This window comes from Prionailurus bengalensis, chromosome B3, assembly GCF_016509475.1.
Source record: "Prionailurus bengalensis isolate Pbe53 chromosome B3, Fcat_Pben_1.1_paternal_pri, whole genome shotgun sequence".
NCBI lineage: Eukaryota > Metazoa > Chordata > Mammalia > Carnivora > Felidae > Prionailurus > Prionailurus bengalensis.
Genome location: NC_057355.1, coordinates 12,049,445 through 12,076,122, shown reverse-complemented (window position 1 = coordinate 12,076,122; position 26,678 = coordinate 12,049,445). Strand labels below are relative to the sequence as shown.

General features: G+C 39.1%; 1 protein-coding gene across 7 annotated transcripts in view; it reads right to left on the bottom strand.

The window, feature by feature from the left end:
- CHD2 (chromodomain helicase DNA binding protein 2) overlaps window positions 1-25,019 on the bottom strand; it is a 122,716-nt gene extending 97,697 nt beyond the window's left edge. For 5 of the 7 annotated variants that reach the window (XR_006293183.1, XM_043554763.1, XM_043554766.1 and 2 more), the window contains exons 1-3: window positions 23,929-24,042; window positions 20,144-23,056; window positions 1,962-2,193 (exon numbers count right to left, since the gene is read on the bottom strand). Coding sequence is in view for 6 of the 7 variants with exons in the window: in XM_043554763.1 (XP_043410698.1) it covers window positions 1,962-2,193; window positions 20,144-20,250 (339 nt within the window). In the remaining variant the exon portion in view is untranslated. Of the gene's footprint in view, window positions 1-1,961; window positions 2,194-20,143; window positions 23,057-23,928; window positions 24,062-24,407 lie in introns of those variants that run through there. The other 2 variants (XM_043554764.1, XM_043554767.1) reach the window with 1 other exon arrangement.
- Between the last annotated feature and the right edge of the window lie 1,659 nt (window positions 25,020-26,678).

The following is a 26,678-nucleotide window of genomic DNA, read 5'->3' as shown; positions in this document are numbered from 1 at the left end:
AGAATAGCATCATTAAAGTCACAATCTGATCAGGACGCCTGGGTGGCCTGGTCAGCTTAGGTCATGAGCTCATGGTTTGGAGGTGAGTCCTGCATCAGGGTCTGCACTGAGAGTACAGAGCCTGCTTGGGATTCTCTCTCTCTCTCTCTCTCCCTCTCCTGCTTGTTCTCTCTCTCAAAACCAAATAAGTAAACTGAAAAAAAAAGTCACGATCCAATCATTCTACCTAGTTAGTACATCCATCCACCTGTTAACCTTATTAACTTTTTGGAATTTATTGCCTTAACTTTGAAAGTGTATTTTAGGAGCACCTGGGTCACTCAGGTAAGTGTCCAACTCTTGATTTTGACTCAGCTCATGATCTCAAGATCCTGAAATGCAACCCAGCGTCAGGCTCTGCGCAGAACACAGAACCTGCTCAAGACCTCCCCCCCTCCCTCTACCCACTACCCAACTTGCACGTGCACACACACTCTCCCTCAAAAAGTTTTAAATTAAAATGTATTTTAATATTTCTGTCTGAAACTTTACTTGTATTTTGAAATTCAGTCTTAGTAATAATTTCTCCTTTCTTAATTCCCTTTTATCTACTTCTATAAGGTTAAAAAAAAATTATATATATATATACATACATACACACGGTCTTATAGTTAACAGCTGAGAATCCCGGTCAACTAGATTTCAGTGAAGTTTTAAACACTATGTAAGTCACAGTTTCCATGGTTTCCTTTTATCTTTTCAAGTAAAGAATTCCTCACTGCACAGAAGAAAGTTATATTCAGACGTTTTCTATCCATTATACTTTCTTCAAAAGTGTGTTGTGGTGTTCTGAAAAGAATACCCAGTCTAGATGTAGAGAAAACCAGGCTCAGACATTATCCTCTGAAGATTGCCAGGCAAAGCCTTCTGCTACAAGCCTGGAGAGAAAGTTTCTGAGTTTAGTGATACTCAGAGCAAAATCTCTCAGTGGTAATCTACATGCAGGGTGTTTTTGCATTTCCACTTGTCAAAGGTTCACTGACACACTGAGCAGGTAGACAAGGTACAATACTTGAGTGTCTAAGTCACTGGTGATGACTGAATTAGCAAGGACAGCTTTCATTTTCTTATCCCTAACGGCTTCAGATGCTTCATCTGTTGAAGCATCTATCAAAGCTATTCTGTAGAACCTGCAGGTAATTTAAAAAGTTATTCGTACTACTACAAAAATCTGAGTACTCGACGAAGATTTCTGTCTTAAGAGTAATAAAAACTGATTTAGCATAAAACTTTCATTAGGACATCTTTTAAGTTTCTAAAAGAATATTCTTTTGCATTTTCAGTGATTCACACCTAACTGTCTCAAAATGGAATTTTAAAAGATAAGCTGTGCTCTTGTGACTAATTAGGCCAAGTCATTAATTTTTCCCCAAAAGGAACGCATCCCAGTTTGTGCATCAACGAGAAGACACTATGCACTTCAATTTTTGCCTTTTTGCATTCTTTGCTACAAGACTCCTCCGTTAAGCAAACAAAATCTATATTGCCTAGATGCAAGTAACTTTTTTTCCTATGAGAAGTATTTTCCTTCCATCCTTCAGAGAAGAAAAATTGCCCTTATTCTTGAACTGTTATTACCCATAACTAAGCTCCACAACTACATTCCATAATCTGTCAGTAATTCACTCTGTAGTGTTCGGTACTATTACCTTTTTTAAATGTTAAAAACCAAAACTATAAAAATTTGTCTTTTTGCCCTGTAATTTGATGGTTCGTGTAATTATTTCCCTTATGGCCCTGTGTCTACTATATTCAAAGAGTAGAACAGAAAGCAATCTTTATATCCACAGACAGTATATTATTACAAAAGGTGGTGGTAGTTTTCATTATCCGAATACACTAATGAGTTTTCCATGTGAAATAAAGTTCTGCTTGCTGGTCCTAGCCAGCAGCACATTTTCACTGTATAGCAAAGTAGATACCTTCTTCACATCAGCTATCCGTTCCTTCTTAGAGGCTGGCTTCTCTTTGGCTTCTGGAAGGACTGGCTGGGATTTGGAACCCGCCGACTCACTTTCAGATTCCGACTGGCTCTCTGAAGATTCAGAACTGCTATTTGACTCACTGCCATGTCCACTTCCTGGATCGCTGCCCTGCTCACTCTCCGACTGGCTGCCTGAGTCTGAACCCGAAGCCTCTTCAGATGCTGAGTGACTTAATTTAAAAAAAAAAAAAAAAAAAGTACAAGATATAAGAACTGCCACATAAATCTGTTTTTTAAAAATTCCACATAAATCTTTTTTAAAAAGTGGTAAAATGACAGCAGAGAGTAATTCTAGTAATACAAAATCAAAATCTTCAAATTCACTTTTACATTCTTATATTGCCAATAATGTCATTATCGTTCCAAACATTCCTAGCAGCGACCATTTCCTGAGTGCTTAGATGATGCCATATACCACTTAATTTATATAGATTAGCTCTTTTACTAAACTCAAAAAGGGCATGTTATTTTCTCCTTCACTCAGATGAGGAAAAACTAAAAAATGAAACCTTAATGACAGGTAAGGAAAAACTAAAACCCAGAAATAATTAAGCAAGTATCCCAAGATGACACAAGCAGAATTTGAAACCAGGTCAATCTGTCAGGATCCACTAAGTCTTATTTGTTCAGTGTCAGTGTTTCCGTCCTCAAGACAAATATTCCCCACACTCAAAGAAAAAATCAACACAGAACAAAACAAAACCAAAGCGAAGTTCCCCAAAGAGTAAGAATGCAATCTGGATGCAATTATCTAATCACTGGTTATCAACAATAGGTGCAAATTTGGGGAGTTGTATTGAAAACACACCCACTAACCCCAACCAGAGGTCCTGCCTGGGAATCTACAGCAGTGAGTTCCAGAGCTGATAGCAGAAAAAAAATAAACAAAAAGAGCACTCTGAGTCTGATGTGAAAGTATAAACCAATAAAGACTGCTATGGGCTACCACACATGCCACCCCTTCCTCATTCCAAACACCCCTCAGGAGGGAGGGACCTAAGTAGGCAGATGACAGCAGAAGCTACAAAACACAAACACCAGAGGCTGTGGGAAGACTGAGTATCAATCCTGGAAGCCACGTAGGCTACATACCCTGCCCATTTTCAAACAGTAAAAAAGCAATTCAGGGGCACACTGGTAGCAATGAAACCACTTTAAAGGGAAAGCCCTACAATGAGAAAGAATGAAATCTGGTCATTTGCAGCAACGTGGATGGAACTGGAGGGTATTACGCTAAGTGAAATAAGTCAGGTAGAGAAAGTCAGATATCATATGTTTTCACTCATATGTAGATCTTGAGAAACTTAACAGAAGACCATGGGGGAAGGGAAGGGGGAAAAAATAGTTACAGAGAGGGAGGGAGGCAAACCATAAGAGACTCTTAAATGCAGAGAAAAAACTGAGGGTTGATGGGGGGTGGGGAAGAGGGAAAAATGGGTGATGGGCATTGAGGAGGGCACCTGATGGGATGAGCACTGGGTGTTGTATACAAGCGATGAACCATGGGAATCTACCCCCAAAACCAAGAGCACACTGTAAACACTGCACGTTATCCAATTTGACAATAACTTATATTTTAAAAAATAAAAATAAATAAATAAAGGAAAAGCCCTCAACTGGATGGACTCCAGAAAAAGGTGGCCAGTTCAACTCTTCTGCTTAGAGCTAAAGCATAGGAGGGGAGGCTAGCAGCAACCCAGAAGCGAGCGTAACCGTAACTTAACCCAAAGGGCCTTGAGTTCAGCAACCAGGAGATAAAGGGCACGTGGCATGAAGCCCAAAAGGTTAAAGAAGGGAGGCTTCGTACTTACACCCACTAGATCTTCCCAACTAGAAATTAGGGCCTATCAATTGACAAACGTGTCCACACAATGACCAGGGCAGTACACTGGGAACTGGGATTGACCCTCCAAAATCCCACATGATCCACAGTAAGTGCATTACAGCAAAGGCGCCTTTGAGTTAAGATGAGGATGCAGTCAGTTGGGGGGGGAGGTGTCCTAGCCTGGGGGGGGGGGGGGAAGAAGGGAAAAACCATGTATTAATTACCTAATCATCTAATAGGTGCCTGGCCTTACTCTAAGTACTTTATATGTATTATTTTGCTTATTTCCCAGAACACCCTATTGGGAATTTTTATCCCCACGTGAGGGATGAGAAAACTGAGATGGGCAAGGATGCCAACCCCCAAGTCTGGCTCTAATGTCCATATTCTATTTGACCACAAGGGTTCAAAACCTTAAGAGACTCAAAAAGTAAACCTTTTCCATGTTATACAATGTCCAAAACTAGTTAGGCATCCCTGTTAACAGGTGATTCACACTTCCAAGGCCTCATTATACTAACTCCTTGGCCCTTTGAACAGTAAAGGCGGACTGATCCAACTGACTAAAGCATCTGAAGTCACTTATCCTCCACCTGTGACCAAGCATAAGGCAGTCCACCAGGCAAAGAAAACAAAGAGGAAAGCTGGACAGTATAGTTAAAAAGTGCAGGCTGCAGCATCCACAGCTTGGGTTTCAGTCCTCGAGCCTATCTCAGCCTATGCCACTTTTTAACCTGTGCCATCCTCTGTAAGGTCATGAGGCAGCTATGACAAATGGCACCTATGACAGCAGCACTCTATAAACGTCGGGGCCTTATCCAAACATTAGACTTTTCAGAATTTCACAATTTCACATTTCCCTTCTAACACAAAGTTCTTCCCGGCTAGTGCTCAGTATTAGTGAGTCAGAACCATACAATCCATGGCAGTAGCTGGAAATGTTATTACTTTTGCCTCCACCATCTGCTCACAGTTTTAAAGGTCCAGAGGCAGCTCCAGAATTTCCTTACAAGGAGTCTATAAAGAAATCACTTTTCACTTAGAAGGGGAATTAGGAACATACCTGGAGGTTGCACTTACACAGCCAAAGCCCTGAGTGCTTAGAGAGGCCTGGAGGGTGAGGAGTCAGCTGGCCACCTCCCCTCACCCACCCTGGGCCTGATGCTGGTACCATCACGTCTCAGCATGCCGGATGAAACCTGGCCTCCACCTGTCAAGTTCTCAGGACTCAATGCCTAACCATTCCTCCCCCTCCCCCTCCCCCTCACTGCCCCAGCCTTACTGAACCACTGAGTACAGAATGAGCCCTAGGATCGCTCACCTCCAATCTCTGCTTGTGACAAACACCACTCCAATTCTTAAAGCCTCAGCTATTACCTTCTCTAGGAAAACATCCTTTGTGCCCTCGCCATTCCTAAACTCAGCACCTTTTAAGTCTTCCATGATACTCTGCTACAGCAACTGTGCCAGAGCAGTTACTCCCATGGGCCACTCAAAGAGGCAGCCTCATTTCAGTCTGCGCGTCAACCACTGGCTCTCGTTACTTTTATTTATTTTTTTAATGTTTATTTATTTCTGAGACAGAGAGAGACAGAGCATGAGAGGGGGAGGGGCAGAGACAGAGGGAGACCCAGAATCGGAAGCAGGCTCCAGGCTCCGAGCTGTCAGCACAGAGCCCGACATGGGGCTCGAACTCACAAACCGTGAGATCATGACCTGAGCTGAAGTCAGTCATTCAACCGACTGAGCCACCCAGGCACCCCGGCTCTCGTTACTTTTAGCAATGACACATCCCAGCCTAGGGGATAGACTCCAAAGCCCCAGTTGTTAACATCCGTGCCTCTTTGCCTCCCCATTTGTCCCATCCTATGCATGTAATTTGGTCACTTGTTGACCTCCCTAACAGATGTGAGAGCTAAACTGTCTTCTTTGACGTTTGCTGTACCTAGTATGCATGCTAGAGAACAGAATGGAAAGGCGGACTTACTGACTTTGCTAGAATATGCAACCGTTTTGAAACACTTTTGAAATTAATGGTTTTTTTAATTACTGTAATGCATATTATCTCCAGACAAGGGATTAAGGCTGAAATCTCATTTTGGCAATCACCACCAACTAAAATTGTCACAAGACCTTAGTATGATCCATATAGTGCCATGAAACACAAAACATTCCAACAACCAGACAGAAAATATTCAACTCCCAATTTAAAGACATAGGAAGTCACAAATAGCAGCATTCATCTGCTGAAGATAACTAGAATAGTCCAGTGCTAATAGTCCAGTTAGCATTTTGTGCTAAAAAGCAAGAATCACTGCAGATGTGATGGAAATGTCCCAAACCAACACCCACAACGAGGTATGTGTATACGTATGCTACATCACTCCCTTTAAATTGCCCCAGTTACTATGAAAACTCTACTTTTATTTAATCTGTCCCCAATTAGTGGGACATTTAGACTATTTTTAAATTGTTCTCTTAACCAACAAGCCACAGATATCCTTGATATACTTCCATATTTCTATATTTCTGAGTAGAATATTTAGATTTCCAAAATGTTCACTGTAACTAATAAAATATACCTATCCTCGTATATGCCTTTTGCAGCTGTAGATTTGTTTGTGGAGGGAAGCAACCTCTAGAAATGTAACAGTGCACACAATACCTTTTAAGGAAAAAAAAAAAAAAACACCACCTATGTTGTTAAGAGTGGTTTACTCATGGAGGCGCCTGGGTGGCTCAGCCGGTTAAGCATCCAACTTCGGCTCAGGTCATGATCTCACGGTACGTGAGTTCGAGCCCCAAGTCGGGCTCTGTGCTGACAGTGCAGAGCCTGGGGCCTGTTTCAGATTCTGTGTCTCCCTCTCTCTCTCTGACCCTCCCCCACTCATGCTCTGTCTCTGTCTCAAAAATAAATAAACGTTAAAAAAAAAAAAATTAAAGAGCAGTTTACTCTGTTGGATGAGTTATTTCAAGTATATTAATGGAAACCATCAACTACTTGTGTAATTTGAACAACAACAAAAAAAATCAAGTAAGCATGAAAACCAAACCTCCAAAGAAACAAACACCAAATTCACAATTGCACTTACCTCTGGGGGCTGAGGGAGACAGATGTGATCACAGAATAATATTGGTGATGTTACATGACTGAAGCTGAGTGGTGAGTTCATAGTTGCTCATTATATAAGTATCAGTCTTTTTAACACTTAAATGGCTCATAATATATCCAGACAAAAGAATCAAATGCAAGGCAAGAGATACTAGTACCCCAATCCTACACAAAATGAGCTACAGATTTGAAAGAAAGACTGTTTTTTAAATTATTTTTGAAACCAGAAAGTCATATTTAGCAGACTTAAAATAATATTTAGGGAAAAAGGGTGTTTAAAAAAAAAAAAGGCTAACATCATATTCAATGGTGAAAAGGCAGAAAGCTTTTCCTAGAAGATCAGGCATAAGTCAAGTGTGCCTACTCTCACTGCTCCTCCTCAACACAGTACTTTAAGTCCTACCTAGAGCAATCAGGCAACAAAAGGAAATATAAGGCAACTGAAAAAGAAGTGCAATTGCTTCTATTTGCAGATGGCATGATTTTACATGGAGAATATCCTAAAGACTCAACCAAAAGGTTGTTGGGTCTAATCAATGAATTCATTAAAGTTGCAAGATACAAAATTAACCTACAAAAATAAGTCCTATTTTTATACACTAAAAATGAATTTTCTGAAAAAAGAAAATCGATCCCACTTACAATAGCATCACCAACAATAAAATACTTAGGAACACGTTTAACTGTGGAGGTTAAAGATCTCTATTCTGAAAACTGCAAGACATTAATGAAAAGAATAAAAGACTACACAAATGGTGGGCACCTGGCTGGCTTAGTCAGTGGAGCATGTGACTCTTGAGCTTGAGGTTATATATTCGAGCCCCACATTGGATGTAGAAATTACTTAAAAATAAAATCTTTAAAAAAAAAAAAGGAAAAGTATTTGGTATTCATAACTTGGAAGAATACTGTTAAAATGTCAGTATTATCAAAAACCATCTATAGAGTCAATACAATCCCTAACAAGATTCCCATGGCATTTTTTACAGAAAGAGAAAAAGCAATCCTAAAATTTATATGAAACCACAAAAGACCCCAAAGAGCCAAAAATAAATACAAATTCTTTTAAAAATCTTGAGAAAGAAGAATAAAGTTGGAGGCATCACACTTCCTGATTTCAAATTATAAAGCTACAGGCATCAAAACAGTAGGATACTGGCATTAAACAAACAGACCAACGGGACAGAATGTGAGAGCCCAGAAATAAACCCAAGCATACACGATTAACTAATACTTGACAAGAAAGCAAAAAAAAAAAAAAAAAATGGAGAATAGACCCTCTCTTCAACAAATGGTACTGGGATAACTGGATATTCATATGTAAAAGAATCAAATTGGACCCATATGCTACACCACTCAACAAAAATTAATACAAAACATAAATTAAAACCATAAATTTAAGACCTAAAACCATGAAACTCCCAGAAGAAAACAGAAATAAAGCTCCTTGACAGTAGTGTTGGTAATCATTTTTTGGATATGACACCTAAAGCACAAGCAACAAAATCAAAAATATACAAGTGACCGGGGGGCGCCTGGGTGATTCACAGTCTATTAAGCATCCAATTCTTGCTTTTGGCTCAGGTCATGATCCCAGGGTCATGAGATGGAGCCCCGCAATGCCTGAGATTCTCTCTCTCCCTCTCTCTCTGCCCCTCCCCTTTGTGTATGCGCTCACACGCACTCTCGAAATAAACATTTAAAACTAAATAAATTATCTTCTGCACAGCAAAAGAAACCATCAACAAAGTGAAAAGACAACCTACAGAATGGGAAAAAAATATTTGCAAATATTATATCTCTTAAGGAGTTAATATCCAAAATATACAAACAACTCCTATAACTCAACAGCAAAAAAAGAAATTATTTAATAAATTAAAAATGAGTAAAGGACCTCAACAGACATCTCTCCAAAGATATAAAACAACCCAACAGGTACATGAAAAGGTGCTCAACATCACTACTCAGTAGGGAAATGCATGTAAGAGCCACAAGGAGATGTCACCTCACACCAGTTCAGAATGGCCATCAACAAAAAGAGGTAACAAGTGTTGACGAGGACACAAGAGAAAAGGGAATCCTTGTCCACTGCTGGTGAAATTGTAAATTGGTACAGTCCCTATGGAAAACAGCACAGAGGATACTCAAAAAAATTAAAAATAGAACTACCATATGACCCAGTAATCCCACTTCTGGGAATATATCCAAAGGAAACCAAAACACTAACTCAAAAAGATATACCTGCACCTCCATGTTCATGACAGCATTTACAATAACCAAAACATGGAAACAATCTAAGAAAAAGAAATACCGTGTAGTCTCACACGTGGAATCTAAAGTAACTAAAAAGTAAATAAAATAATTTTAAAAACTCATAGGGGATGCCTGACTGGGTGGCTCAGTCGATTAAACACGTGACTTCGGCTCAGGTCATGATCTCATGGCTCATGGGTACCAGCCCCACTTCAGGCTCTCTGCTGTCAGCGCAGAGCCCGCTTTGGGTCCTCCGTCCCCTTCTCTCACTGCACTTCCCCACTCACGCTCTCTCTCAAAAATAAACAAACGTTAAAAAAAAAATCTCATAGAAAAAAAGAGATTAGATTCATAGTTGCCTGGATGCACTGAGAGGAGGGAGAACTGGAGGAAGGTATTTCCAAAAAGGTGCAAATTTCTAGTTATGAGATAGGTAAGTAATAGGGACATATAATATACCAGATGACTACAGCTAACACTGCTGTAGAATCTATCTGAAAGTTGTTGAGAGTAAATCCTACAGGTTCTCACTACAAGAAAAAAAATTTTTTTTTTTTTACTGTACCAGTATAAGAAGATGGGATGTTAGCCAAACCTATTGTGATAATCATTTTACAGTATATGTGAATTAAAACACCATGCTGTTTGCCTTAAACTTACACAGTGATGTATACCAACTGTTTCTCAAAACTGGAAAGAAAAAAACATGATATTACCTTTACAAGAAAAAGAGTCTTAATAAAGGTATAACTCAATTAATTTGCATACTTCTTTCCTAGGAGGATAAGCTCCTAAATGTTGAAAGAGAAAAGGAGTATTTTTTAAAAAAGAAAAGGAATATTTAAGAAACAAAAATTATAAACACTGACAGTCTAGTTATTCCCTCCAAAGGCAAGATTAAATATTACACAGACTTGCTATTAATGCCGAACTATAATACAATAATTGTCAATACTAAATTGTAGCTTATGATGCTGATGTACCGGGGTCAAACTGAGTTAGTAGGAGAGGAGACCTTTAATCAGGCTTTCACCTAAACAAATAAAGTAATAAAATGACCAGATTTTCAAAGGCATTAATAGGAATAAAGCAATTAAAAATGGAATATTCTGGGGGTGCCTGGGTGGCTCAATTGAGCATCCGACTGTTGACCTCGGCTCAGGTCATGATCCCAGGGTCACAGGGTCCAAACCCACATCAGTCTCCAGGCTGGGCATGAAGCCTGCTTAAGATTTTCTACCTCTCCCCCTCTGCCCCTTTCCCACTCGTGCTCTAAAATAAAAAAAAGGAGTACTCAAGAATCTACCACATATACAAAATCCTCATGAAAAGTAAGTGTATCTTAAAATTACTCCAAACCTAATTTACAAACAAGTCTTGTAACTTTTCATGGAACAATCACGACACGGGAAAATCAGTGCAAAAATAATGAAAGGGACTCTCGTTAAAACTGTGATTTTAGATTCTAATAGGAAATAAATGTTTATGAAAAAAAGCTTAACACTTGTCACTCGTAGATAGAAGTTGATTTGGTAGCTCTTCAAAATCCTTTTTGAAGGTGGCAGAAATGTAGTATGAAGTATATTTCACAACTGGACTTTGAGAGCAAGCAGCACTGGAATAGCTCTTGTTCGTTTTAATTTATTACCGTTTCTCAGATGGCCACAAGAGGGCAGCACAGCAACATGTCAGTTAGAAAGCGTGTGGGTTCTCTGCCCGAGAGCTGCCATTTCAGGCTTTGGGTAGTCTTTACTTTCCTAAACACTTAACAAAATGGCTGAACTGCTTGGCAGAGGATGGTTTTTTTGAGTTGGTGATAGAAATATCTGGTAAAAACACAAAGCAATCTACACTGGAACTCCTTAAAACTTATTTCCAGACTACATTCTTTCAATGATGTAATAGCTGGTATTTATGGAGCACTTTCGCATCAGGCATGGGCAAAAATTGCCCTCTAAATCCCTACAGAAACCCTCTAAGACAAATTATCCTCATTTATAGAAAGTCTTAGCCCAAGTGTGTATACATATGTTATCCATCAGCCCCACAGTATGAATTATGGAATCTACACTCTTCAACTATAACTGGTATTGCTATCCCCGCCATGCATACATACGTTCTTCAGTTAAACAGATCCTTAAACCACCCAAGGTTGATGCAGAATGATTCCCAGAATGATTCCTTCTCAATCACTTCTATGTGTTTGAAGAGTACAAAAAGGCAAAGATCATTAAACCATGAGTTTCTTATTGATAAAAAAAATACTGGGTGTAGTTCCTTAAATAAACGGAACTGCATTTAAGACCTCTAAGACCTCCTCCACCTCTCGTTCAAGTCCTACTATTCTGAAGAATAAGCTACATTATAAACAAGGTTAAAAGACAAGTAACAGACTGAGAAATTTCAATGTATGCACAACAAAGGACTTCTACAGAGAACATAAAAATAACCACAGATCAAAGAAAAATCCAGTAGAAAACTAGGGAAAGGAAAGGGACATGCAACTACAGAAGAAAAACTGAGATGGCCAAGAAACTTATAAAAAGGAAATTAAACATCAGGGGTAATTTGAAAATGTATTATTACAACAGAGTAGTTCACATTCACCTGCTTTGTAGAAATTAAAATCTATGATAGTATTAAGTGATGGGGAGAAAACAGGGGAGACAGTATTCATACACCATTACTGAAAAAGCAATCAGCAGATGCTTTGCAAAGCAACGTGGCATTTTCCAGTAAACCTCAAAATATGCATATGAATCATGCAATTAAATCTGTGAGTATATAACCTGGCAAATTATTGAACTTGTGCGGGAGGTGGGAAGTATAAAAACGTTCACGGCTCTGCTCATAAAAACCAAGGGGGGGGGAATAATCTAAATTTAGATTCATACTGTGCAATTAAATACAAGTTAGACCTAGTAGGGATTAGATTTATAAATGTCAACATGACAATTTCAAAAACTATTCAATTTTTAAAACAAAAGCACATTACATGAACCATGTACATTTTTAAAATACCAAGGTTTTTAGATGCCACGTTCATGAAAGTGACTAAGGAGAAGGGGCAAATAGGATTTTAGCCATATCTAACTTGTTTAAAGCTTTAATTGTAGTCTTTCAATTTTTCTGAGTTTTCCTGAATTTCTCAAAAAAGAGCTATGTTTCTAAGATTGCAGAATTGATCAGTACTCAGAAGCAGACCTTCCTGCAGTACCTCCCAAATTAAGAAACTCAGTGCTGATGTGGGAAAAACATCTACCTTTGATAAGCACGTTCCTAACATTTTCAGCTGGTGCCAGAGGAAACCTTGTCTTGACCACGCTACTTCTGCTCCTCCACTAACCAAGTAACACTGAGTAGTCCTAAATAGCTTAGGAAGCAAACAAATGGCACTCAGGCACACAAACCATGAGGAAAAAAGTGAACTATAGCAAGAAGCCTAGATGAGGTACAAACCTAGATAATCGTTTCACAAAGAGCTACCCAATTCAGATCTGGCAAGGCACGAAGACTAGGCAAGGATAGGACAAGTTCTCTGCAGGAAAGAACATGAAGACTTTCTAACCCACCAAGTAATGAAAACAGGTACCAGGGGGAAAGCTGTTCCTATAAACCTATCATCTCAGGTGGGTACCACTTAGAACCCTGAGGACAGATGGGACTAGTTTGAATTCCTTTCAGAATATTTAAAGTCTTATCTTTCCTTACTAACCTTTAGGCTATGATATTTAGACTTTCGAAAGATAACAACTCCAACAGTTCAAAGGAGATTTAAAAGTCCTGAATGCTAACCTCAATAGTCAGTGCGACTTCTGCCCCACAGAGTCAGAGGAGGGAAGTACGGTCCTTGGATCAAGCCACAGAAATCAGTCAGAATGGTGAGAACTCACAACTTTCTCAGTACTCACGGTGGCAATACTCACTGTGGCAGGCACTTTCCTAAATGTTATAGACCAGTTTCTTAAGTGTGCCATTACTGACACTTTGGGCCAGATTAATTCATTCTTTGTTATGGGAGGCTGTCCTTACACATTGCGAGAGGTTTAGCAGCATCCCTAGCCTCTACCTAGCACACACCAGATGTACCGTAGCTCCAAGATCTCCAGACACTGCCAAGTCAGGGAGGGGCTGTCCCTAGCCCCTGCTTTCAGACGTATTATTTAAGTCTAACTTCCCTGAGACACATACTCTTCCTTTATTAAAAGATAAAGAAACAAGCTCAGAGGTTCTTGCCCAAGATCATACACAGCTAAAAAGCAGAAGAGAGATGAAAATTCTTGTCCCAATTAGCTCTTATTTCCCAAACCTGCATCAGCACTAGAAACCACCATAGTTTTTTTTCAAGATAGATTCCTGGGACACGTCCTCCCAGACCCGACTGAACTCAAATACCCAGGCAAGAAGGCTGGGAGTACGTTGAACAAGCACCCAAAGTGGCTCTTAGCAAGTAAATCTGGGGGCTTAAATGCCTCTGTAAAGCTAAGTTCAGTAGGAACTTTTTTTATTTTTTTATTTTTTATGTTTTGGTAAATCAAGCAAGGGAAATGGAGAATCTGACCCATCATCCTCTGCCCTCAAAGTCACAACTTCCCAGCCATATGCTGCTCTATTTGAATGTCAAATAACCTTATACAGGAACTGCAGACACTCAAGATTTTCCACACCCACCACATTCAAGAACTATTTCCCTTCAGGGCACGTCTATAGAACACTGTTTCCAACCCTGGCTATTTATGCCAACAGACCCACCTGGAATGCTATCTCCCCTGCCCTACTACTACTTAACCCCTAAAATCCAATCAGGTAAGGGGCCTTTTAAAAGTTCTCAAGTGATTCTGATGCAAATGCTACCTGGGAAGTAAGTAAGGGAACTAAATTTAGAACAAAACAACAAATTAGAAACCTGGTCTTCATAAATAAATCACTGCCAAACCCAACGTGTGTGGGGGAGCAATGGGAGTCAGACTGCAAAAGGATGGGGTTCCTCTGCAATTCCCAGTACCTCCCCCTCCCAGACACCTGTCTTTCCTCGTTTCCCCAACTACCCCCGTGGGAATTAACTTCACCAGCAACATCTTCACTAGAAATTCTTTATGCAAAATGACTTCTTGAACTCTGTTTCCAGTATCAATCAAGCCTAAAATGTATTTTGAGTTTTCGGTTTCTTTAAAAGTGTTTTAAGAGAAACAGAGTACAGGATTATTCTAGATTTTTACTATTTTCCCCTACTATAGTTTCCTCTAACCATTTAATCAAATGACAATTTTTTTTTTTGATGGCAACTTTTTTTTTTTTTTTTTAACATTTGAGAGACAGAGTGTGGGACAAGCGAGGGAGGGGCAGAGAGAGAAAAAGACAGAGAAAATCCCAAGTAGGCTCCCAGCTGTGAGCGCAGCGCTCAACTCGGGCTCCATCTCACAAAATGTGAGATAATGACCTGAGCCAAGATCAACAGTAGGACGCTTCACCGACTGAGTCACCCAGGTGCCCCTTGATGGCAATTTTTGACAAGATGCTTAAGTGACCCTGAAACCAAACTGCCAGTGTTTAAATCCAATGCCACCATCTGCTTCCCCTAATGCCTGTTTTCTATTGGCAAAATAGGGTAATGATAATCACACCTGTCTCAGACGTGTGAAGACTACCCAAATTAACACATACAGAGGACTGGTTCTAACAAGTTCCAAGCTCACAGTAGGTACTATAAATGACAGGTATTGTGTCTTTCCAAAGCATACAACATAGTTTCCATTGAAATACCTGTCACAATCATCTCATTTGTTGGTTTGGTATGTCACTGAAATGCAAAATTACAAGGGAAACCAGCATAAATAAATCTGAGAAGTATCTGCAAATCCTTGTTATGTATACAGCGCAAAGTGAAGGAACACAATGGGATGGGTATAAAAGAGCTCAGCAGGGTGTAGGACCCCCCACAGGCCTTCAAAGGAAGAGAGTTCTGTGACAGTTAACCTGGGGAGCTGGCTAACCAGAAGGTCACTAGCATTGCTGCTACACTAACCACCACATTAAATACACAATGAAAAAGAAAAAAACAAAACCCACCTTCAGTGCCTGACAGAGTAACCACTCCAAAAAGCATAAATCTATTCCAGTATTTTCCCACAAAATGCTTACCACATGCTGCTTTCCTTTATGATACAATCCAAAATGAAAGATTACCAGCATTACAGGCACTGCTTGACTTAGAAATAAACCATACAAATGCCATTCCTGAGGTTTATTATCCTATTGTATTCTCTTTTATTTTTTTTTTAATGCTGGGGACAATTCACAACCCACCACTGTAAATAATTGCTTCACAGCAGAGCCCACGTCCACTGCTTTCAACAGTTACCTGAATTAGCTGTTAAGGAAAGGGGATTCTGAATGGAATGCATTCCTGCATTCAAAAGTCAACTCTGGAATCCAAACTTTTAGAGGGATCTAAAAAGGGCTTAAGTAGAGAATCCTAGTAAAGAAGAGATGCACTAGAATTTAAAGCAATTAGGACAAGAATTCAAAAATCTTGGGAGTCAAAACTCCATCAGCATTCACTGTTAAAGGTACGCTACTGCTGGATCCAGCATGACGTTTAATGCGGAAACTGTCCATCTTCCATCAAGCATACAACAACCCTTAAGAGAGCCCCACCCACTTTTGCTTCCAGATCTCTCAACCTAAGTTTTTGGTAAAATTGCCCAAAAGGGGCACAGAGAAAATGAGGCAACGGGAACACCAACAGTTAGAAGAGAATACAAGAGGGGCGCCTGGGTGGCTCAGTCGGTTAAGCGTCTAACTTCGGCTCAGGTCGTGATCTCACGGTCCGTGAGTTCGAGCCCCGCGTCGGGCTCTATGCTGACAGCTCAGAGCCTGGAGCCTGTTTCGGATTCTGTGTCTCCCTCTCTTTGCCCCTCCCCCGTTCATGCTCTGTCTCTCTCTGTCTCAAAAATACATAAACGTTAAAAAAAAAAAGAAGAAGAAGAGAATACAAGAGGTGCTCTGTCAAGAGGTGAAACACATGCAAACATACGGAAACACGCAACTGTAAACCACATGGAGGGCTTTGTAAAATTAACTCAATCCTGGGGAGCAGGGCTGAAGAATTTTTAGATGCTCTCCAGAGCCTGATATAGGAACAAAAAAACAGAACTCAACTCCCTCACAAACCAAAAGAAAAGGAAATAAAGTTGGAGAACCAACAACACAGAAATCTTAAGCCTAGACTACAGTCCTAGCAGAATAACACTGAACCCTGGACGTTATGCTGAGTCCAATATATGATGATATGCTGAGAATGGATTACTAAGAGCAAGCCACAGCCAAGTAGACATTGGTTGGAAATATTGCAATTACATCTATATCCAAAGAGCACTGCTCCTTGGTATTCATTATTCACTCTTGCGCAGCTTGAGAGGGGAAATGAGGCAGAGGGTAAACCAGGGCAATAACCACTAGCTCCAGAAGAGGGGTAAAAGGGATCTGGTCAGAGTTAAGTGCCACGGGTAGGGCTGTGACTCACACAAGAAGTTGTTCTGGTCCAGGAAGAATCATACTCTCCCTTCAAAAGGCTGGCTTTCTCAGAAAGAAATTCTAGAAGAAGATTAACTGCAAAACATACCCAAGGTTTCAACTAACAAAAACGGACTTGCCTTTTTTTTTTTTTTTTCATGTTTATGTTTGAGAGAGAGACAGAGCATGAGCAGGGGAGGGACAGAGAGCAAGAGGGAGACACAGAACCTGAAGAAGCAGGGTCTGAGCTGTCAGCACAGAGCCTGAAGCGGTGGCTCGAACTCACCCCAGACTTGCCTTCTAAAATCATTTTAACAACCCTCTCTCCTAAGTGGCCTAAAAGACCTCTTGTGGGAGGCCAGGACGCCAACTTCAACTCTCAGGAACCATTTGGCTCTTAATGAAGCACAGGAGGGGGAAGAAAGTAAAGCATTAGCAGTAAAATATTACTCACAACTTACATTTAATAAGCACTTTCAATGTAACCGCCTCCTTGCGAATCACTATATAGGCATTATATTACTTAACTTCATTACCCAATGAAGAGTATCATTATCCACATTTTTAAAGTCAGGAACCTAAAAATCCAACAAGTACTTCACTGGCCTAAATTGGAGACAGTTTTCAGTACTCAAGGAAACATTGCACTGGTGGGTATTAGGTATTGTGAGTGACTGCTCTGTCACCTAGTAAGTTTTTTCTGCTTATGAGTTGTTTTTGTTTTTGCTTTTTTTAAAAAGGTGTTTTAGGTCCTTTGTAAAAAACCTTAGATTTCAATTGGCTTTCTTGAGGAATGGAGGGCACATGAGCCAAGAAACTTTTTTTAATCGTCTAAGAATTAGTATACAAATAAACTATGCTCTCGTCAGGCATTGAGGTTAACAGTTAAACACATCACAAATAACAAAATAACTTCCTAGATTGAATTCAAAGTATAAAATCAGAACCATCCTTAAAATGATGCTTTCGCCAAAGCTCCAGCATTTCCCCGAAACTATGGAGACTTTCCTGTAAAGGGAATTTAAAGTACTTTTCAGTAGGAAACACAATCCAGACGATGTCACTGAAATAACCGAGAAAGGTGATCCTAACCAAATATCGTAACAATAAAATACTAAATTGCAAGTGTTTCAAAATGTAGCATGAAAGGCTTCCTTCCATATACCTAGGTTCTCCGGGATTTATTTCACAAAGGCTCATTATTTCCCACCTCATAAATTGCATTCAAGCTTTTTTAAAAAAGATCCCTCTCCCCAGACTTGTCCTGTTAATTAAAGCTTAAACTATTTAGGAGACAAGGTCATAACAGACATTAAAAAAAAAAAAAAAAAAAATGTGTTCCAACACTGTGCTTACTGATTACAACGTAAACATACAACAGACTTTAAGCATAGATATTTGATGGTATTTGGTATTTGATGGGCATTTGATGATGGAGTCAAATTTTGTTGTTCTGGCTTTACACTAATAACACTGAAGTTCCAAAGCAACAGCAATTTAACCAATTTTACCAAGGTATGAATTTCAATTCAGTGCCCAGGCAGGCTGGAAAGCAGGAGGGAATTGCTCAGCTATGACAAGCACCCAGCAGAGTTTATTGGTATACTAATTCTTAGGCGATTAAAAAAAGTTTCTTGGCTCATGTGCCCCCCATTCCTCAAGAAAGCCAATTGAAATCTAAGGTTTTTTACAAAGGACCTAAAACACCTTTTTAAAAAAAGCAAAAACAAAAACAACTCAAAATCAGAAAAAATTTACTAGGTGACAGAGCACTCACAATTTGTGTTAGGAGCAAGTTTACAGTAGTGCCCCATCTTACAGGAGAAAGGATAGGAGTCTGGAAAGCTCAATGACCTCAGGAAGCATCTTTCACAACTGTTAGGGATTTGCTATACGAGGGTGGGGAGAGGAATCAACTGATTATAAAATCTGTGAGTTTCAGATACTGTCAGGTAAAATTCAACTGACCTTCCAGATTCACCTCTCAAGCAATAACTTGGTAAAGTTTGCACAGCACTCCTTATCAAATATTGTCTGATGCCGTTCCCGCGATGACTTAATCTTTACAGAAGATGCTAATTCCTAAGGTGCCAAATATCAATTGGAAATTGTAGGTTTTAAAACCAAGAAGTCAAAGAGATTAAAGGCAGAAGAAAAACGCACAAAAGTCTTAACGTACAAACCTAATCACTCTGGCTCCTTAAAAAGTTCACTGGTTCCACGTGGCATGCCAACAGCTCATAGATAAGTTGCTATTATTCAAATATGCATTTTAACACACACAGTATCTATTTGGGACTAAACACCTTCAACAGAGTAGTTTGTATCCTGGAACATGACTGCAATGCTACTGAATTCTATCACGGTTCTTAGAAACTTAAGGACACTTAGCGAATAACAAAAGTTTAATCCAACTAACAAGAAGTCAATCTCAGTAATACACAGAAAGAACCTCCATTCTTGTTGCTTTGGATGCACTTCAGAAGTTCTAAACACCAGTTAGTGATCAAGTTCCATGAGAATTCACCTCTATCTAAAGCTAATTCGTTTATATAGAACTTATAATTGAGCATACAATTTAAAAATCCATCATCAAATCTTTGAGGAGCAAGTCTATAAAACAAACTGAAAATCCTGTTTCACCTAATGTTTCCATAAAGTATCCAAAGAATTCTTCCTGAAGAATCGAGACTGTGGGAACCTACAAAACCCACTATTACAGTGAATTTTACCTTTTATAAACTTCTTCAGAAACTTAAGGTATGCCTAGGTAAACCTCTCTCTCTCTGGTCCACATCTCTCTGCAAGCGACAGATCTTACTCGGTAAGAAACTTCTGACATATGGCCAACTAGGTGACAACTCACTCCTGTCGGTGCTAAAAGGACTCCAAAAGCACAGAAAAAAAGGTTTTTGTTTTTGTTTTTGTTTTTTTTTGTTAAGGTGCAGAAGGAAAACAATACAGCCTTTCCTTCTGGCTGAAATTCATTACGTGTAACTGAATAATGAAGTCATCATCGCTAATCTCTAATTTCTTTTTTTTTTTTTTTTTTCCAAACAGAAATCCCTGCAAAGGGTTTCCAAACCAGACAGACCATGAGCATAACCACAGCACTGTAATCAGTTTACCAGGACCAAAGCAAAATCTCCAGAATGGGAGATTTGAGAGGTTTCCCAAGGTTCTTCCGGGTGATCCATTCCACTATCAACCAAGTTTTGGGAGTCACCGTTCTCTAGCAAAGTGCTACTAACGCTTAAAAGTTGTTTTATAACACTTGTTTGCAGAGTAATGGATGCCTCATGCTGTCTTATTTTTTAAAGCTAACTTAATATTTATAGTTACTTTGTGAAAACTCCTAAGCTGCTTTCTTATTCCAGAGTTAATGTTAATCATAAACCACTTTGCACATACTGACCTGGGTTTTCCTCCATCAAATGCCAACTGAGAATATGTACGGTACCAAGTAAAAATGCACGGGGACGGGGACAAGTTCAAATAATCCTCCCTTTTTCTATGAGCCATGATCACCCAACAGCTATAACACCCGTTAAGACCTTTCACTGTAAACAAAAATATCTCCTCTTGACAGTGAAAAGGTTTTGGTCAATGGTAACACGAGATTAAGTTTACTAATCTCTTCACGCTGAACAAAAAAGGTAAAAAAAAAAAAAAAAAGGGGGGAGAAAAAAAAAAAGACCCGCTAGAATATGAGAAAGGAAAGCGAAAAATGTAAAAACTGGTAGGTTTTCGATTTGAAGGCTTCCGAATAGTGCCTTCTACTTTCCCCAAAAGTAGAAGCCGCTTTCTGAGACGCCAACCCTTCCGAGGGAAGGGCCAAGAAAATACACGCTGCAGGGTGTGGACTAGGAGGAAGGGCGCAGAGGCCTGCCAAAGGCGAAGCCGGTCGGGTGACCACCCACCGGAAAGCCCCGGTCCGGGCTGCTTCCCCTTCCCTTTCCTACCCCGCGCCCCCAAAGCTGCCGGCTCCCCAGACGAAGAGGCAGCACCCCGGCTGCGCACGCAGCCCTACGTCACTGCGTTCGCTCCTCCTAGGAGCGAGGGGACGCGCCTGACGTCACGGGGCGGGGCCTGCCGAAGGCCGCCGCTGTTGACCCGCTGTTACCAGGCGTGCGCACAGCCAATCAGCAGCATGCGCCGGCGCCGGCGCCGGCCGGCCTTTGAACTCGGCACGGCAACTTCCTGCTGTTTGGCGAGTACACAGTGCAATGCAGTATGTCTGTCAGCGCTGCGGCACAAAGGAACAGCCATTTTGTGACTGAGCTGGACCTGCACCAAGATGCCAGGGGCTCACGGAGCTGCTGCCCGCGCTACCTACCAAGCTGCCCCTTATTTTCGCACCAGAGAACCAAGAAAGGGGAGGCTGGGGGTGGGAAGGAGTTTTGATATTTCAAGTTTCAATTCGATTTTGTCTTCTCAAAAATCCCGATTCTTAAGAATTATCAGCATCATAAAATGGCTGCCACTTAAAAAACTGCCTGTTCAGTCCACAAGCAACTGCATTATGCCATTTGTAATTAGCCCCAGGCATTTAGAATAACTGCTAAAAGGCTGATTAAAATTTGCCCACATCAGAGGTTGACAAAATAAATCTGGTTCAAAGGCAGACGATTTAGAGATAAATTTAATAAACTGTGTTTTTAGATAAAATTGCAAACGCAGCGTCCTAGAACAAACAGAACTCTTTGTGTGCACACACAGTTCCAATCACATTCCCTTCTCTCCTGTCTCCATTCTTTAATATTATTGGAGTTATCCCAAACTGCCAATTATTTGGGTAAGAAGTGTGTGGTATACATTTCTATGTATGTCCATCACTAAAACTTTGTTTTAAATATTTAGAAACTTTACCAATCTATCAAGGTATTTTTAAATTCGTATTTTTTGAAAATGAACTTTTTAATCTTCAGAAATCACGATATGCAACGTGTAACATACTTAAAAGCATTAACCAAAGAATACAGGAGTAACATACAACTTTATGTAAGAACTATTAAGTGACTGCATTATTTCCAAAACAGGGAAGTATCAGGTTTACCTAAACTTGCACTCAATCCTTTCATATTCCTAAAGTAATTCTAAGTTTACTTGACCTGCAAACTCCTCCTCCCTTCCCCTCTTGTGGCTCAGGATACAAAATTTTTGTAGTATTCCCTGCACACTAGACTTTGTGCCATAGAAACTAGGTCCTAGCGAGGAAATTCTAATGGATTAAGGGACCAAGTACTAGTACCTAAACAGTCTCCTTAATTGTAGCTTCCTAAAAGTAACATTAATCTACTACAATAAAACACCACTAGCATCCTGTTAAGCTTTATAATTTTAAAAGGAAGTGATGTCATAATTATGTACATGTATTCAGATATGCAATTTCGGATAACTAATTTAAAACTCCATCTTCAGGGAGTCTATCAGATATTTTTGGACATTCATCAGGTTTGTGAATCAAAACACTTGACAAAATGCATTTGAAAGTACAGTGCGCGCTTCCAGTTAAGCTGTAACCCCACTGCCAACAGGCAAAGTCATGATAACTTCCAAGTCGGTTTCTAGGTAAGTAAATTATTAAAAGAAAGAATAGCAACACTGCTTAATTTTTTAAATTAGAAGGCAGTCTCATCAATGATGTTAACCACAAACCTTGCATGAGAGAGCCAAAACCTATGTGAGACTATGCAAATCATAAATACTCAAGGGAGTAACAATTTTAGATACTGGATCTTTAGTAATTTGTCAAATCCACCTGGGGATTCCTGTTTCTTCAAGTTGGTGTTAACTTCTCAGAAAAAGCAGTTTAGGATCAGTTAGATAAGTTTCCTGTCCTAAATCAAACCTGGGTAATTACATGGGCAGTTCAGTTCAAAAGACAGTCCAAACTGTGTGACAACTCAATTTGCAAAAGAATTTAGAAAGTATTTTTAAAGGGTCAAAATATTGTTAAGTATAATAAAACATAAATAAAACTCAACCTGGCAATAAACCATCTCAAAACTTTTGAATTCACTAACCTAATAATAAAGTATATTATTTCTATAAAATTATAGAAGTAAAAACAAAATTGGATAAAAAAATCATATAACCAATCACATCCTTAACTGCATGATTTAAAATTCATGACAATTTATAAGTACACACATCAAGAAATGTATTCATAAGCACTTTTAAAAATTAATATACAGTTCATACAACAAAATGTCTCAGAGGCTTTATTACTTAGTCACTAATAATGTACTCCAACAAATATGAAACAAATCGTGATTTGAACAAACTGTATTTGTAAGCTTCAGAAGATAAAGCATTCCAGGTGACTCTGTCAAAATAAATCAATAAATTTAAAAGCAGCTACAACTAAAATGCAAAAGATACAGGTCTACCAACCAGAAAGTACTGTCTTAATATGAGCATATAAATGCAAACCTTAAAATATTTTAAATGTAAAATATACAAATAGAATCACAGTAACAAACACAAAAGAGAAGTATATTAAGAGTATTCCAGGATTTCTGTGATCACAGGTTTGATTTCATAAATGCAGGAACTGTACCCATCGAGTAAAGGTTTTGATAAATCTTATCAAAATTTCCTAAAATGTCAAGAGTATCAAAAGAAATACAGAGTCAAATAAAAATACAAACTGAGAGGCATCAGTCAAAGGGTCCTTTTTGCAATTTCATTTTAAAATGTACATTTTTTCATTCATATAACTTTCTCAAACGTCTATTTACTATAATTTACTACCACAAGGCTCCTCTATGGCCTTCAGTTACAAGTTTGGGTATCCTAGATTCTTCAAAGAAAAAATTTGCCTTGTATGTAAAATGGTGCAATGCAGCAATGGCTAAACCGACAAGGTCATTTTTCTACAGCACAAAAACCTAAAAACTGAAATTTATTGACAGAAAAACTGGAGTTTACAGGAAAGGCCCCCTTGAATAAAGGTACCTTACCTTTTGACTGCTGTAAGAGGCCTTAAGTCACAACTCAACTTTCATAAATTGCTACCAAAAAATTAGGGTGTGGCATATTAGCAATCTCAAGGTCACGCTTTAAAAAACGAATCCAAATTAGTAAAATACCTAAAATAAAACAGACAGCTATCCCTGTCTGTCAAGGTAAACAATGTAAGCTGAGGTTTCCCCCAAAAAAGAGAGAGAAAAAAGGAAGAAAGTTGATAGCTCATACCTCGATGCATTGCTGTGTAGCGAACTGTCCTCCTCTTGGCTTTTGTCCTTATTTCTCATCATCTTTTAATTCTTAAATATTAAGGGGGAGGGGGAATCTGTGTTTGCTTTGAAGTCCTGTGCCCAGGTATTTACTGTCAAAAGTTGAAAGAAAGGTAAGGTCCCAGCTTCTATCGATGTTTTTATTATCAGGAACAAAGTCCTGACGATGTAGCGATATTGTTATAATACAACAGCGGTAAGCACCAAAAAACAAAATATTTCTATTTTTTCTTTAAAAAAAAAAAAAACAAAAACGGATAAACCGAACAGAAGGAATCATCACTATCAATAAGGAAAGTTTCTCAAAGTAACACACTGGATACAAATAACAATCTCTGTATCTTATTGCGTCATCCAGGAATTTCTCATATTTACAGAAAATAAAGCAAACTTAAACATATAAATCTTTAAAATTATCACTAATGATCATGGGCTTACCTGATCCATGTAGTAGGTCCAAAGCAAGAGTCCTATCTAGTAGTAGAAAAATATCAGATCCCAAATAATTAAAAATAAAAACAAAATTCTCCGTTACAAAAACGAAAAATAAATACAATAATCCTCAAATATGTTAACTGGTCAAAAAAATAGAGCAACAATTAATACTAAAACGGGTCCGGAAGAAAAAAAACCTCATTAGGAGAGCGCACAAAAATGGAGGTGCGCCATGGCTTCTAAGCTGGAAAAAACAACGACCTGGGCTCTCAGTACGGCTGCTTCTTTCCAACAAGGCACGAAAAGAAAGCTCCCAAAAGCTGCTTTTCTCCCTTAAAAAGGTTCAAATCGACCCCAGCAAGTCACTAGGAGAGGCAGGGGGCTGCGGGGGCCCCCTGAGGCTGCCCGAAAGTTAGGGAAAGTTGCGTAAAGTGAGGCGAAGGCAGGGAGCAGAGCGCGCTCTCTCTAAGGCACAGCCGCCATCTAGAGCCTCCTTCCCAGCTCTGAGAGCTCTGCCTTTGATTGACACTCTCTACATTTACCCCACAACTCAGGTGATGTACCATAGACCCACCCCTTCATCTCCACCAAAAAAAAAAAAAAAAAAAAAAAGAAAGAAAAAAAAAAGATCCTCCATCCCAGGGAGCCTGAAGACCCCTACCCCCACACCTCCCTGCCCCACCAGACCACCCCATCAAGGGGAGGAGGGAGGGTTTCTTAACCCCCTCTGGCTCAAGCACCCTTTTTAAGCCAGAGAGAAATGTAATTTGTTCCTTTTGTCTAAAGATCTGCTAAATATTTCAGTCCTTGAGCTAAAATAACTTCCTCTCTGGACAGGAAGTGGTGTTTTATCAAGCCATTTTGAAAGAGGGATAATTCTTAGAGAATATAAAGCTAAGCTTAAGTACTAATCTTTTAAAAAATTACCCCCCCCATGGGTAAAATGGCTGTCTAAATAAAAGCAAAACCTCAATTTCATAAATTAAATTCAACTCTTGCCTTCTTTATGAAGTCTAAAAATTATCTAAAGACAAATTGTAAGGGGGGATTTTCCATCCCAACTGGAAAAAGGGGGTACAACTCAACAGCGCCTCCCTAGTGTTCAGTTGCATTAGGGCAAAAATTAACGCAACTAGTTTATATCCAAGAATCTCCATTTTTCTTTCAACGTTCACAAAATTCTTTAACCCATTATGTATAACCTTGAAAACTTCACCAAAAAATTCTCAAGACCACAATATATTTACTTCACACAGAGCCAGGCAAAACAAAGTTCTTAAATTTAAGAGCATGAAATTACCATGGGCACCCTTAAGTAACAAACCCAAGAAACTCCACCTCCAAACCAATACAACAGATACATCGCAACCATTCCCTTGTATTTCAAATCAAATTCTAAGTATACATACACATTTCAACAAGGCAAGTTATTAACAATCGGTCCTATCTGATGGCAAAGTTATCAGAGCAATGTCACAGGGCAAATTCTCCTAAATATCAAAACCATGAGATATACGGAAACAAAATGAGAAAATGAGTACTAATGCCAAAAACAAATTATTCAACACTTTTTCTTTCAACAAGCACCCCAAGAAAACATTCACACATCCAAAAAATCAACTTTCCTCACTTGACATTACAGTATGCCAAGACGATGTCCTCCCCTCACTGAAGAAATCCATTTTAGGTTTATACCTAACAAAAGCAACAATGTTGCATCTAAGGTAGTAAAATCCATAAGCAAAACCTAGTTTCAATTCTGTACTTTCTACAAAAGATTTTCTACCAAAATCAAAATCCAACATTCCACTTTTGATTTATAGAGACCAACCACCTCCAGTCAGTCAGTGAGAACAAATATTGCACATGTACTGATCAGAGATATCTGCCCTATGATATTTGACAATCACAAATCGCAGAATGATTTCTCACAAGCAAAAAACTGAAGCTGAACTACTCTCTATTGTCTGTATAATGGGAAAAATATAATCAACAAGTCATTTGGTCTATCAAAATAAAGCCTACTCCACTTTTATAAGTTACTAAAACTGGTATTAGTCATTTATCAATAAATGGAACAGCAGTATTCACCTAGAATCCAAAAACAGTAATTACACGGTACGATTCATTTATTCTAAATTCCTAAATGTACAGAATAAAAATACAAGATAAAAGCCCTATTTCACATTAATATAAAATGTATTATAGACATCACCACCACCAAAATTTTAAGTTCTTTTGTGAATACCCTAAGGACACTTCCATATAAATCCA